This window comes from Polypterus senegalus, chromosome 3, assembly GCF_016835505.1.
Source record: "Polypterus senegalus isolate Bchr_013 chromosome 3, ASM1683550v1, whole genome shotgun sequence".
NCBI lineage: Eukaryota > Metazoa > Chordata > Cladistia > Polypteriformes > Polypteridae > Polypterus > Polypterus senegalus.
In genome coordinates, this window is record NC_053156.1 from 88,523,150 (window position 1) to 88,538,034 (window position 14,885).

Sequence of the window (14,885 nt, forward strand, 5' to 3'; positions counted from 1 at the left end):
AGTTACTTAAAAACATCCTTATTTCATGAGTATGTCCATGGCTATGATTCCATTGAAATGAAAGCAAGACACACACCATAGCAACAATTACACGGAATGCAGAAACGGGTTATGCCAATAGCAAGTGACACTTAATGAGATACAAGTAGCCTACTATAAACCTTATAAAAACTAACTTCTATTAAACAAATTAATTGAAATGTTAGGGCATTGGCACAGCAGTTAATGCTGTTGATTCATGCATTACATTACTTGCTTCAAATTCATCACACAGTCATTGTCTCTGTGGAGTTTGCAAGTTCTCTGTCTGGGTTTTCTTCTAGGTGCTGTGATATTCCTCCCACATACCCAAAAGACATGCAGGTTAGGTTGACTGGCAACTCTAAAGTTAGCCGTATGTGATTTTGAGTGTTGGAATTCAATTAAAAGATTGTAGAGGATGGGTGTTTCATCCAGATAGTAGGTTGATTAGATTAGGTAAACTTTATTAATCCTATTGGGAAATTCAGATGAATACAGCAGCTGAAACATAATAAACAAGAATACATACTCACAGGACAAATATTACAGCCAATCAATCAATCAATCTGTATTGTGCAGATATTTGAAAATTGAACTTAAAAAGCATGTCACAATCATTGAATTTCACGATAGCAGAAAAGACCCGCAGAGGCACTTCCTGGCAAACTGTTGTCTGTGGCTAAAAGTGCTCTAAAATTGGGCTGCCTGGAAGGTACAGAGGGGATTTTTCATGATGGCATTTAATTTTGTCACCATTCTCTTTTCCACAAAAGTTTCCAGTGTGTCCAGGGTTCACCCTGTTATAGAGCAGGCTTTCCTGGTAAGTTTGTTCAGGTATTGTACATCCTTTGAGCCCAAATTGATTCCCCTGGAGACTGCAGCATAGAAAAAATACTGACTACTAGGAACTGTGAGAACATTTCCAGCAGCTTGCTGCTTACGTTAAAAGACCTGAGTTAGTTTCCATGGGAAGTACAGTCTGCTCTCTCCCTTCTTGTACAGCACCACTGTGTTGTTAGACCAGTCCAATTTGTTGTTTATGTGACCCTCCAGGTACTTCTAGCAATTAACCACTACTACATCCTCCCCCTGGCTGGTGACTGGTCTCAGAGCCACATTGGTATGATGGAAGTCAGTCAACAGCTCTATTGTCTTCCTGATGTTGAGTCTGCACCACAAGACAAAGCCCTCCACCACCTGTTTTTACTCTGTCTCATCTCTATTATTAATGCAGCCTATGATGAAGTCATCTGAAAATTTCTGTAGGTGGAAAGTGCAACTACTGTACTGGAAGTAAACAGGAAGAGAGACAGGACAGTTCTCTTTGATGCTCCAGTATTACACACCACCATTTCTGACACACAGTCCCTCAGCCTCACAAACTGCTGTCTGTCGGTCAGGTAGTCCATGGTGCGGGAGATTGAAGGGGCAACCACTGGGGCCTAGAAATCTATAAAGCCATCACTTTTGAAAGGTAACTCATGGGCTCTCAGTCTCTTGTTGAGTTTATGACAGTCACTAAATTCACATATGATTTCCTGGATTGCAACTTGGGCACTTTTTTAGTTCCAGCAGACCCTCCTCTTTTGCATTTTGCTCCCGAATGAGGGGAGGCGGCCCCTTATATACCAGCCCGGATAGGCTCCAGCTGCTTCCTTGCAGTCCTCCGCGAACACACCCTCCGGGTGTCTCTAGTCTTCTTCCCCCCAGCACTTCCTGGTGTGGCGGAAGTGCTGAAGTCGAGGGTTCTTCAGGCACCGGGCCGCCAACCATGGCAGTGACCATGGGCCCCTACAGGGTTGAGCTTCCAAGCTCTGCACCCGTGGCCCCCAGGCAAACAGGGTGGTCGCCCCCTCGTGGTCTGGAGGACCACCCCCAGCCGTCCGTCACAGTATCTGTGGTCTTATGTGTTAGTGGGTGGCTAGTATTTTTTATTTATTACTAGACAGTAGTGAACGTTTGATAGCATGATGTGTATATTGCTGGATACATGCACAGTAGTTTGAACTGGGCCAATTTACAGATGCATAACAACTTAATACAGAGGGAAACTGAAATCCAGAAAAAATTCAAATCTACACAGAATGTTTTGGGTCTCAGAACAGAGCCCACATCTTTGAAGGTGCAGCACATCTCTGAATACATCACAACCATTACACTCCCATGTTTAAAGGTAAATTGAATTAAATCCTAATGTAAAAATAAACATTAAATGAATCATGTAATTCACTCATTAATGTGCAATAAAAATATTATATTACAATTGCTAAGCAGCTGCTGCTGAAAAAACTGTCAGTTTCCACAATTTTCTGACTTTTTAGAAGTATCAAATAACACTTTATTTGTGACTAACATAACCATTTCTCATCTTACTGCCACCCATGCTCTAGTGTTTTTCCATATAGTTTTAACTAACCTACCAGAACACATTGCTCAGTATGTTGTTTCATACACAGACACTCTGCCAGGTTTTGATTTTTCCATTTGCATTGAAAATTAATAAAGATTTATAAAGGTAATGGAACAGCATAGTGGCACAGCTTTTAGCATTGTCACCTCAAAGCACTTGTTTTAAAGTACATTATGCATGGAGTCTGCATATTCTTGCCTCATTTGTATAAATGTCATTTGATGGCTTCTGTTTTCATAGTACTACGATATTCTGGTAGGGTGGCACATGATAATAATGTATCTAGGTGTATATTAATGAGGAGCTCTCATGACAGACACACATTGTGTTACTGCCTTTCACTCATTATTTTTAGATTGACCTCCGGCACACAGTACTGGGCCTATAAATTGAATGAATTGATAAAAAGGGATGAGGAATATAATCATCTGGCACAGTTTCTTTATTAATACTAGAAATATCCAGATTAAGACTGATAATGCTTTTGTGAGTATCCAGTTATTGTCTAAAGCTTTGAATAAGTATTTTCCAAATCTTCGAAATTCAGAAAAACACTTTAGATGATGCAGACTGTTATTTGATATATAGTACAGTGGACCCTTGACTTACGAACTCAATTCGTTTGCGAGGGCTGGTTGTAACTCAAGTTGGTTATAAGTCAAGACTATTTTTCCCATAAGAAATAATGGAAATACCCATAATGCACTCCAAACCTCCCACAGCAACACTTACTTAACCATTTCATAATAAAAAAGGGTTGTATAATGTGCATAATTTACCAAAACACCAATAATTTTCTAATGTACTAACCAAAAAGTTATAAAAAGTGCCTAGCCTACCAGAAACAACAATTTCATACTGTACTCACCGTTTCATTTGACATTTTTGGGCTGCAGGAAGGGAGGAGGAAGAGAATGAAACGGAAGGTGGTTATTGTTTAGAAGGAGCCTCCTTATGAAAATCTTTTCTTTGTAAAATTGTCGACATGGTGGATTTCGACATGCTGTACATATTAGCAAGATCGGTCACACAAACACCACTCTTATATTTCTGCACAATTTCCTTCTTCGTTTCGATTGTGATCGCTCTTTCTCACGTTAATAATGAACTGCTATAATAATACACTCCAAAGCAAGCCAGTGCTGACTCAGCATGATGATATCATCATGTGCCGTGCCAGCCTGCTAGCTAACATCCCTTAACAATGGCTTTCTTTACCTTCATTATCTTCTCTTCCTTCCTTAGCAATTATGTGTCTTGCTTGCCATGGTCTTAGTGAATTATATATTAGATAAATCACTGCACTGACCGAAATTATGTTCACAAACACATGTATCTGGGCTCCGACTGACGCTTATGAACGCTCTCGGCTGTTTGTTTACAATCACACAAGAGGATGCACGTGACCGCATTCGGATCGTAACGCAAAATGTTGGTTGTAAATCAAAACAAAAATTTTGGTCGTAAATCAAGTTGTTTGCATGTCAGGCCGGTCATATATCAAGGGTCGACTGTATATTAGGTGCATCAAAAAGAGAATTCTTGTATGTGTCATTCTGGGAAGGCAGTGGCTGTTCAAACCTGTCAGAAAAGTCACACTAGAAATGTAGCAAGCAGTAATACAATAAAGAGAGTATGCCATTCTTGGTTAATCCATAGGTGACCCAACAGAAACCATAAGTACGTAAACCTATTTTTTGAAAGAGATTTAGATCTCAAAGAGCCAGCAACAGACCAAAAAACCATGTGGTTATCTTGATAGCATTGTCCCTTTCCTATTTATAAGTAAAGTCAGGGGGGACTGAAAGCAGTATCATTTTCTCCCGCTCAACTATTTGGGGTCTACATACAATTCTTTTCATGTTGTAACAGGACTATTTTGTCTCTTTAGGAGAATGAGGAGCTGTGGTGTTGCTTTGAACACCATGTTCTCTATAGGAGTGTAAGGACATCAGAGCGTTCTAAAGGGAGTCCCACCTGGTGTCTCTGTGTTCAAGAAAGAGCTCTCAATGATCTCAGAAGACATTCCATGGTATAGCTAGAAGTAACCTCAGGAAAGGATTTAAGGATTTCTCATATTAGAGGTTGAAATAAGTCCAGAATAAGAAGGAGGACTTGCAGTGAAAGGTCATAGGCAAGAAAAGCGGCTTGGATTATCAGAGGCAGAGAGAGTTCTTTGGTAGTGTTGGAGAGGTGGGCAAGTGGACAAAATCACCATAACCACACAGATTTAGTAAGCTGTATAGGTAGGTACACTTATACCACTGGGGCCTAGAAATCTATAAAGCCATCACTTTTGAAAGGTAACTCATGGGCTCTCAGTCTCTTGTTGGGCTTATGACAGTCACTAAATTCACATATGATTTCCTGGATTGCAACTTGGGCACTTTTTTAGTTCCAGCAGACCCTCCTCTTTTGCATGTTGGGAAAAGGGCATGTGACTAACTATTATGGCGGGGTTATCCAGATTGGGTGATCTACATATGTTCAGGAAATGGCAGCAAAAGTCAATAACAAAAAATCTGAGACATTTTTACTAAAACCAAAACACTAAACATGAATGATGTCAAAAGGAGAACAGTCAGAAGTCAATCATCAAAAGTCATATAATCCCCAAAATCTAGACACAAAACTGTTAACAAAGTTAGAGGGAGTATTGCTATGTGTCAATAACCAAAAAGTAATCATTATTAAGCACTCAAGATGTTTGAGGTTCGAATACTTAATGCACTATGCCTTCTTGGAGTCAAGTCCCTATTAATGGTGCACAGTCCTGATAACATAACCACAAAATTATCAAAAATTACAAAATGGCAACGCAACTAACAAAAAATAGCAATATTAAATAATAACATTCCCCGAAGTTAAAAACCTCCAAGAAACAACAATAAGACAGTGGAAATAATGTATTTAAAGCAACACTAATTCTTTAACAACATGTTCAAATTTGTAACAGTAAAGAAGTATGGCTTTGTGGCTGATGCACAGTTGTTTTAACCAAAGTTTAAACAACTGCTTGTGATGCTAAGCTTAACCTAACTGTACTCCAAATATGTTCTGCTTTTGTATGTCACACTGGATGCAGAATCTGCCAAGTATAAAAAATAGTAATAATGGTATATAATCTCATAGATTTTTTTTAGTAGCCACAAGGAGATGTGTTAGTCGTTTTCCAGTCTTTCACTGTTTCACTCTTTCTTTGATGCCATAGGTGTTTTTTTTTAAGTAGTTTATCCAAGTCTATCTCTTCTTGATATCATTATGGTGCATTAAAAAAATTAAAATACACCAACAGAATGGATGGAAAACTCAGAAAAAATATAATGATTGTGGATGAAAGGTTTTAATAAGCATCCTTTCAGCTTAACATAATTATTTCTTCTATTAGGCTTACAGTTACAGGTTTTAAGGCAACACAAGCGGAAAACACTACTTAACTGTGAAAGATCAGGGTAGTGCCATTCCATTACCTTTATTTATATAACTTAAGTCAAGGGGCATTTTAACAAGCATGTGAAACTTTACATGGGAAAGCAAATCATAGAATCAGCATGAGAGGAATGTAATTTGGCACAAAATCAAGCCTACAGTGCAATCAGCTTATTGCAGTGCCACGTCCACAGCAGAGGCTTTTATAGTCCATTTTCCTGCATTTAGGTCGGTCAGCTAGTGTAGCTGACCCAAATAAAATTATGTTAATTACAAATCAGTTAGCATTGGTCTAAAGTGACTATTTTCTTCTTTTTATGTTTATTTTTGCATAATTGCATGCAGTGCTTAAATGAACAATTGAAAAGAAGAAAGTTTTTTAACAGTAAAATGCAAGGAAGTTGGAATTCATATGTAATGGTGAGAGACTTGTGCATGTTTGCCAAGTTGTCACCATCCATTTTTACAGCTGGAAACATTATTTTTTTTTAAAGAAACCGTTCCATTGGGAGACATTTTTCCCTGAATAAATCCAGGCAAAAAACAAAAAAAAAACATTCTTTTTTTGGACTCCTAATTTGAAGGCTCCTGTTGAGAGATTATTTTCTCAGTAACTCTTCATTTTAATAATCTACTTGGCTCTCTGGACTCATATGTCTGTTGCAAAGCCCTATATTTTCAAAATGTGTTACAAATAATTTATTTCAGCATGTATGCGTCACTTACCAATTTGTAAACGAACACATTTGGTTATGGTGAGTAAATGGCAGGATTTATTCTTTTATCATCTTTACACATCAGAAAAATAAGTGGAGGAAACCCAGCCAATCCACAACCACACCTTGACATGCAGGCATCTCATAGCTTTCTTGTTTTCTCAAAGGACAGACCTTAGTGCAAATAATATTATTTGTAATATATTATTCAGTGACAAAATTAGTTAACATTTTTTCATTTGGAGTGTTTTATGATATCAGCCATCTGCTATATATATCAGCAATTTTCTATATTCAAAATGTCGAAAGTATTAGCAGAAACTTACTTCTACCCTGTTAAAGTTTCGTGGCACAGTTTAACAGTAAGAAACTATGACTGTCTATGTGGCCTTTTCTTCAGGCACTCCTTATGTTGTCCCTAAATTGGCCATTAAGGTGTGTGTGTGTATGTGTGTATGTAAGAGAGGGGTCTGCAATGGACTAGTTTGCTATTCAGGCTGGTTCCTACCTTCTACCCAGTGCTGCTGGGCCCTGACACTGAATTGCATTAAGCTAGTTTGACAAATTTTTAGTATTATATGACTTCCACATCAAATCTTTAAACACTATTTTGGCGTTGTGAAAACAAATTATTTGTATAAAAATGCCCACTTCTGAAGTTCTTCTGAAAAGAAAAGAAAAAAATCTATATTCTTAGTTTTAGTTTGTGGTTTTTAATAATATTAAAAAAAATCATTATTTACATTTATATAGTGCTTTTCTTGCTACTCAAAGCACTTTGCATAGTGAGTGGGATGCCAACTTCAGCCACCACCAATTGGCAGCATCTACCTGGCTGATGCGATGGCAGCCAGTTTGCACCAGTACGCTCACCACACATTAGCTATTACGTAATGAAGGGGTGAGGGACTGTTAGCCAATCAGAGGCAGGGGATGATTAGGGAGCTAGGCCATGGAGGGCGATTTAGCCAGGACATCAGGATATACCTAACTCTTTACAAAGTATGCCCAGGTGTTCTTTAATGATCTCAGGACGGCAACATTTTTTACAGAACTGTGCCATCGCTACATTGGGACAGTGTGATCCAAAAACAGACCACAGAGTCTCCAACATCTCTTCAGGCTGCAACCTAAGCTTTTTCTAGATGGTCTCCCATTCAAGTTCTGGATGGGCCCAAACATGCTTATTTCCAGGTGGACTACCTGTTCTGAAGTGTATATAGTATTGCTGCTGGATAAGCTTTGAAGTAATTCAATCACTTACTCAGACTGTTTCCTTCTACTTGCACTGGTGGAGGTGGCAGTGGCAACACTCATCTCATAGTGGTCTCTGTGTACTTCTGGGATATTTCCAGGTCCACTCAGGCCTGTCGAGCAGTATAATCTCTCCAGGATAGTCTGAGTATTCTCTGAGTCTCCTCCCAGCAGTCCTACCTGGTTAACCTGCTGTGAGAGGTGTCAAGTGTGCATGTTCATCATATAGCCAAACCATCTCAACCAGCTCCTCTCAATTTAGAGTAACAAAATATCCCAATCTGCTGAGTTTCTCACCCTATCACAGAGACTGGGCCCAGCAGCCTTGTATGTAATCTCATTTTGGCTTCTTTTACTTGTTGTTTATTAGTCATTTATTTTAGCTGGAGATCATGAAGATATTTTTATTAGTGGTTACCTACTTGTTCTGCTATTTTTTGCACAGCATGGTGGGGTTACTAACATTGACCTAAACCAGGATGACAGAGACTTGCAAATCCCTAGGGTTAATTGTGACTTCATGAAAAAACTTCAGCCTTCTTCCTGAAGAGACTTTGGCAGGATGGCCACTCCTGGGAGCAATGACTACTGCCCGAAAAGTTCTTCATCTGTGTCATATGGTTTTGACTGTGATTTGATGATGCCCCAGAGTCAAAAAGATAGCTTTGCAGGAAAATCTAGACTGATAGATAGCAATTTTATTGGAATTTGTTAGGAATTTATTTGGATTGTGTTATGATGCGCCTCTATATTTTTGGTGTAGTTGGCTTCCATCTGATTGTAAGGACAGAAGGGTTCAGAGATTCTACTGTTACATGTGATTTACTATCCTAAAACAGTAGTTGAACCTCTGACCCTAAGTTATGCATTTTATTGGGTTGACATTGCTGCTGGGTGCAATATTTCTTTTCACATCTATGCATTCCATACTTCATTGTGTTGCACATCAAACAAATGCAGAAAATAAAAAATCTAACAACCTATGTTTAAAAAAATATTTGTTTAAGAAGATTGAAATTCATCTCCCTATACTGAAATGCATATCCAGTGCTGTTCTTTCTTCCAGTGATTCGCTGGTCATTTTTTACCTATACCTAGCTGCATTTGAGTAAGAATACCTAATGATGTGGTAGAGAGCTAGTATTCTTAAAATAAGATCCTTTTACTTTTACCAAGATATAGAGATTGCAGAACCTTTTGAGGGGCAACATGTCATCACACTAGGGGTCACTTTTATAAAACTTTCCTTGGATTTGACCCTGAAAATATGCTTATGCCAAAATGTGAATGATAGGTACAGATTCAAAACAGATTTATTCTTTTAAACAGGATGGGATGAGGTTGTGTCTCATGTAGCTTTTTATGTCACAAGCAATTACACAAGTGATGATCTGATGGAGGGGAAGAGGAGCTCCCAGAAAGCATCTAGTGCCACAGAGGAACAATCAACGATCAACCATGAGGGGGTGAATGGGAGGTGGAAATGGGTGTGGAGGCTACCCTGTGTAGCATTCAGCCTCACTAATAAACAAAATACAGTCAATGAACTTTGTCACCATTGAAGTGACACAATAACATCTGAGTGCAAATGTGCTGCATAGCACTTTTAAAACTTCAGATGACTAGTGTGTTATTAGAATGTCACTGCTTACAATTAACAGAAGCAGTTTCATTCTCATTAGGTGCCCTTATTAAAATATGAATTCAGGAATTGCTCTGATTATATCTGGAGAACAAACCCTGCTTCAAATTGCATTTTTATGTTTACATGTTTTATGTATGTACACCTATACTATACAAAAATGTTAATGACTTCCAGCACAGGAGGCATGATGGAATGAAGGTTGGCAGAGATATTTCTGACCTGTCGGCCAGTTCTCTGAACAGTGGCAGTAAGTAGGTGATACAAAGTGGTGAAAAACCAAAAAGTTTTTCAGTGCAAATACAGAACAATGGAACTAAAATAAAGTCTGTACATCTTAATCATTACTTTGGAGGTGTGCCATGTCAATGCACATTATAACAGCCAGGTGATATGAATTATCATGTGTGAGTGAGTCATCATTTAGCTGATTTAACTGCAGTTCCATACTTGATCAACAGTGTCCCCAAGATATGTCATTATGTATATGCAAATATTTCACAATCCGAAAATATCAGAAATCTGAACTACTTCTGGTTCCAGACATTTAAGATTATGGATATTCACCCTAGATTTGTATGATTTTTCCAAAAGTAAATGACCCTAAATTTTTACTAAATGCCTTCCTTGGTAGACTGCAGTGATCTTATTTCTACAACCTACATGTCAAGGAAATTTACAAATATTTAAATATTATTATTTTATAGATACATATACTTGATGGCTCTTCAGGATCGAAATGAGAAGCTGTTCTACAGGATCCTTACCTCTGATATTGAGCGATTCATGCCCATTGTGTACACTCCAATTGTAGGACTGGCTTGTCAACACTACGGCTTAGTATTTAGAAGACCAAGGTAAGCATGTCCTCTCTAAAGTCATCAAGCTTTATTATATAATATTCAAAATGTAATGGAATACCTGATTCCAGCCTTTTGCTGTATATACTGTATATAGTTAGTGCTAAACAGTCTCCAAGTCCCGAAAGTCCTGGCTACAAAACACAATGCCTTCACTCTTCAGGCCACCTCCTTGCTTCTTCCAGAGACCTCGTCCTCTGCACTCCCGACTCCAGCCACTGTATGAAGGGAGACTGCTCCTTTTATACAACCACGAATGTGCTCCAGGTGCCTCCTGGCAATCTCCCACCGGCGCTCCCCAGTGTGGTGGAAGTGCCAGCTGCGCACCCGGAAGCACTCCGGGTGTCCCAGTCCTCTTCCCCCCAGCACTTCCGGGTGTGGCGGAAGTACTGAGGTCTGGGGTTCTGTAGGCATTGGGGTGCTTCCTAGCGGTGACCATGGGCCCCTACAAGGTTGAGCTTCAAAGCTCTGTACCCGTGGCCCCCAAAGGAACCAGGGCGGTCGCCCCACATGGTCTGGGGAAGGCGTGAGCCCTCCTCCGGTCCTCCTGGGTGTCACAGCCGGGTCGTAACCTGAGCCATCTCTGACAATGTATGCAGGGTGGTCCAGATTTAATTATGCAGATCCAGATCATCTGGATGACTTTGATTTATGTGGAGATGATTCCAGTTCGGCGCAAAGACGATTCTTCATGTCGTCAGTTCGCACACTTCTCGATGGATTTTTCGGGTGATTTTCTATGTAATAAACTTAATAAGTTATAGCATAATGAAAATTGCATAATTAGGTCTGGACCACCCTATACACACACACATATACATATATATATATATATATATATATATATATATATATATATATATATATATATATATATATAATATTTCTGTATATATCTGTCTATAAAATACAGTATATATAAATCTAATGCTATGCTCTTCATCCTAGTCTTATAATATATTTTGTAGTGCAGTATATTTCAAAACATGATTTGCAGATTGTATTGAAACATTTTTATATATTTTACATAAGCACAGTACAAGAAGTACATTGCATCAAATGTAATGAATAGCTTTTTAAAGAAGCAGACATACTAAATTATTTATTTCAAATGGTATGATCTTAAAATATAATCTATAATTTGGAATCTGACAATCCTCTCTTCCGACTTCATTATTATTATTGTAGATTATCAATATTAATCCACACAATAATTAATTAAACATTTCAAATATCCATATATTAGCTGTGCCAAGTAATCCATGTAGACCTCATGTTTTTTTATTTGATACATAGGGTGTCTGTTTGGTTTAGTATAATAATTAGCACCCATTTCCTTTGCCTCAAGGTGACATTCTCTTCTCCTTGTCCTAGGCCAGTGGTGGCGAACTCCAGGCTTAGAGTGCCGCAGTAGCTGCAGGTTTTCATTGTTGCCATCTTTTTAATTAGTGCCAAGTTTTTGCTGCTGATTACTTCTTTTAATTAACTTGACTCAGGCCCCATAGTTGTTTCTTTTTCTTTAATTAGCTTCCAAACAATAATGAGATACAAAACAAGCCACCATATGACCAGCTCCCCTGTGCCCAATATGCAATATCTGAAATTAAAGAGAGGTGATGGTCTTGGTAAAGTTGATCTCTCAGGTCACCAAAATATTTTGACAGTGCTCTTAGAAAGAACAGAAAAACAACAGTTTCCGAAATGTGTGCTGTGGTAGAATGAGAGAAGCAACAAACCATGGAATTAAATAACAGGTTTAATGAACAGCAAGAATTGGCGTCTCATTAAGAAAGTGATTGGAGTGAAATTGGTTGGAGTTTGAAGCCCCAGTTTAGCTGGTCATCTGTTAGCTCGTTTCACATCTCATTTCTGCTTAGCTGTCATTTAATGAAGAAAGGAATCAATTGATAGGGCTGAACTCTTCTAACAGGGCTATTAAAGTGATGGGGAAAAAGTTAATTAGCAGTGAAAACTGGTCACTGATTAGGAAAAGGGTTAGAATGAAAACCTGAGTTCGCCACCCCTGTCCTAGGCCAATACGACCTGATATTTTTATTATCATTTTTTAATTTTATTACTCTTCTTCTACATTTTGTGGACTCTACTTCTACATGTTTGCTTATTTTTCAATTTTTCCTCCTACCTCTTATTAAGGTGGATAAAGGCTGTACTCGTTTTTTTCTATAAAACAAATATGGAATCATTTTCTTAACATTTTTCATATAGGTTGGCAGAGGTGGGTTTAAAGATCCACCTTCCTAGGTTTGAATATTGCACCATGTTATTATTTGTATATTTCATTCATTTTTTTATGTCTTTTTCTACCAGTAATCTGGGTCGTCTGTCACATCACAAACATGTTTTCCATAGATGGAATTAGTTTATTAGTAAACCATGTTTATATATACAAAGAATTTGAGTTGGTGGTTGTTTACGTTGTCAAATTAAATACATACACAGAGCACAATCATTGTAAGAGCATTTAAAAAGAATGAAGTAAACAATAAGATAATTATCTCCAATGCCAAAATGATACATTGAAGTCTGAGTTTGTCATTGACTGTGATTGCTCCAAACCAAACCTTTATGGTGGATATAAGGATTGATTCAATGACCACAGGGTAGAACTGGACTAACAATGGTCTGGTAATTTAAAATAGTTTAACTGTGTTAGAAAATACATTCTCTAATGAGTTTTTTTGTAACAATGGAGTTGATACTAATTTCCTATTCATGATTCCTTAATTGTTGATTATGTTAGCTCCACTTGCAATGGATTCAGTGACCACAGTGCAGAACTGGAGTAGTAATGGCTTTGGCAATTTCAAATTTTTTAACTGTCACAGAAAATAGATTTCTCTCTGTTGAGTTTGTTGTAACAATGGAACTGATGTTAACCTCCCTTTTGTAATTCCATTTTTGGTGATTACAAGATGTGTGTATATGTGTGCATTGTGATGAACTGGCTAGACATTCTGAAATTTAAACCTGCTGTGTACTTGATGGGATGGGATAGGGTCCAGCTTCTAACATGAACCTGAATTTTATTAAAATTGGTTTGTGAATGTTTCATAATTTTAATTTAATTTTTCATATTGTGAGTACATTAAAATAACTCAGATTTTAGAATATGTCTTTACATATAATAAGCATGTTTCTAGGTATGCTAGTTGTACTTTATATAAACATTTTAAAATATATATTTTTGTCTTCAGTAGACTGTATTTCACCATTGCTTTCTAACAGCCTCATTCATATAATCAGGTTATCATCCATTATTTAAAGTATACTTTAGGCCCCAACTTGAATTTGTATTCTGCTTAAGTTGGAGTATTTTTCGATATAACTAGATCAATTTCTGATTTCTGTTGCTTGCTGATGCAGTTTTAATGACTAGTAGGACTGCATGTTTGGAGTGAAAAGACATTCAGTCACACTTAGGACCTAGATACATCCATCATTTGATACAATGCTGGTTAAAGTGTTTCGCCAAATGTGGTGACAATACAACATTTAAATGATGCACAATGGGTTGAGTTTCCATCCTACTGGAAGCCTTGAATTATCAGTTTTGTGTTAGCCAGTATATATTACTGCAGCAAGATGCTTTAAACGGAATTATTTAATGATTTATTGTTGTTTCTTTTAGCGATCTATACCTTTAGGAGTTAAGCACATTAAAAATAATGGATTTGTACTGTATGTTATTTTTTCCATTACTTCATGTTTCCATCTAAAGAAATACAGAAATATGTAAACCTAAAACATCAAAGAATGTAAGATATTATGAATATGAATTATTTGGTTGATTATTCTCAATTGGCAAGTCAGAGAGGATATTTTCTGCAGAATCATTTTATAATGGCAGTTTAATAATTAGACGTTTGTGAATATTTCCGAATAATGAGTAGCTGGACTTTTATGCTGTACATTTTTCAGCCAGCACTTATGGAAATATTTATAGGAATCTGTTAAAAGCCATTAAATTGTAAAGAAAAAGAAAAAGGATTGTCATTTTTTATGGTAATTATTCATGGCTCATACACAGATCCAATTATTTCAATGGATGTAAGATTGCCGATGAAGTAACTATGTCTGTGAAAATGATTTTAACATTTATTGAAGAATATACATTTTTATTACATTTGTGACTAAAACATCCTAGCAGTCATTACCCAATTCACATATACTGTACTACAGTAACTTATTTTTATTATCCTTACTAGTATCAAAAAGACAGCACAATGACATAGTAGCTAGCACAGCTGTGTTACTGATCAACCCATGGGTTCAAATCCCACAAATGTTATTTGTCCATCTGGGATTTGTGTGTTCTACTTGTATCTGTGTCTGCTTTCCTTTGAGCAGTCTGGTGTCCCTCTGACGTGTTTAATGCTAACCACAGATTGAAAACTGTCCCCTGTTGGTGTGTGTGAGTGGGCCCTGTGATGTCCTTGACAGTTCCTGTCTTGCGTCCAGTGTTGTTGGGGTAGCCTCCAGCTGCAAACTACTCTAAATTAGATAAAGGTTGTTGAGAAAGTTATGCTATTACG

General features: G+C 37.5%; 1 protein-coding gene across 1 annotated transcript in view; it reads left to right on the top strand.

The window, feature by feature from the left end:
- me1 (malic enzyme 1, NADP(+)-dependent, cytosolic) overlaps window positions 1-14,885 on the top strand; it is a 660,804-nt gene that overhangs the window by 311,511 nt on the left and 334,408 nt on the right. The window contains exon 3 of the mRNA XM_039747586.1: window positions 10,180-10,329. Within this exon, the coding sequence (XP_039603520.1) occupies window positions 10,180-10,329 (150 nt within the window). The remainder of the gene's footprint in view (window positions 1-10,179; window positions 10,330-14,885) is intronic.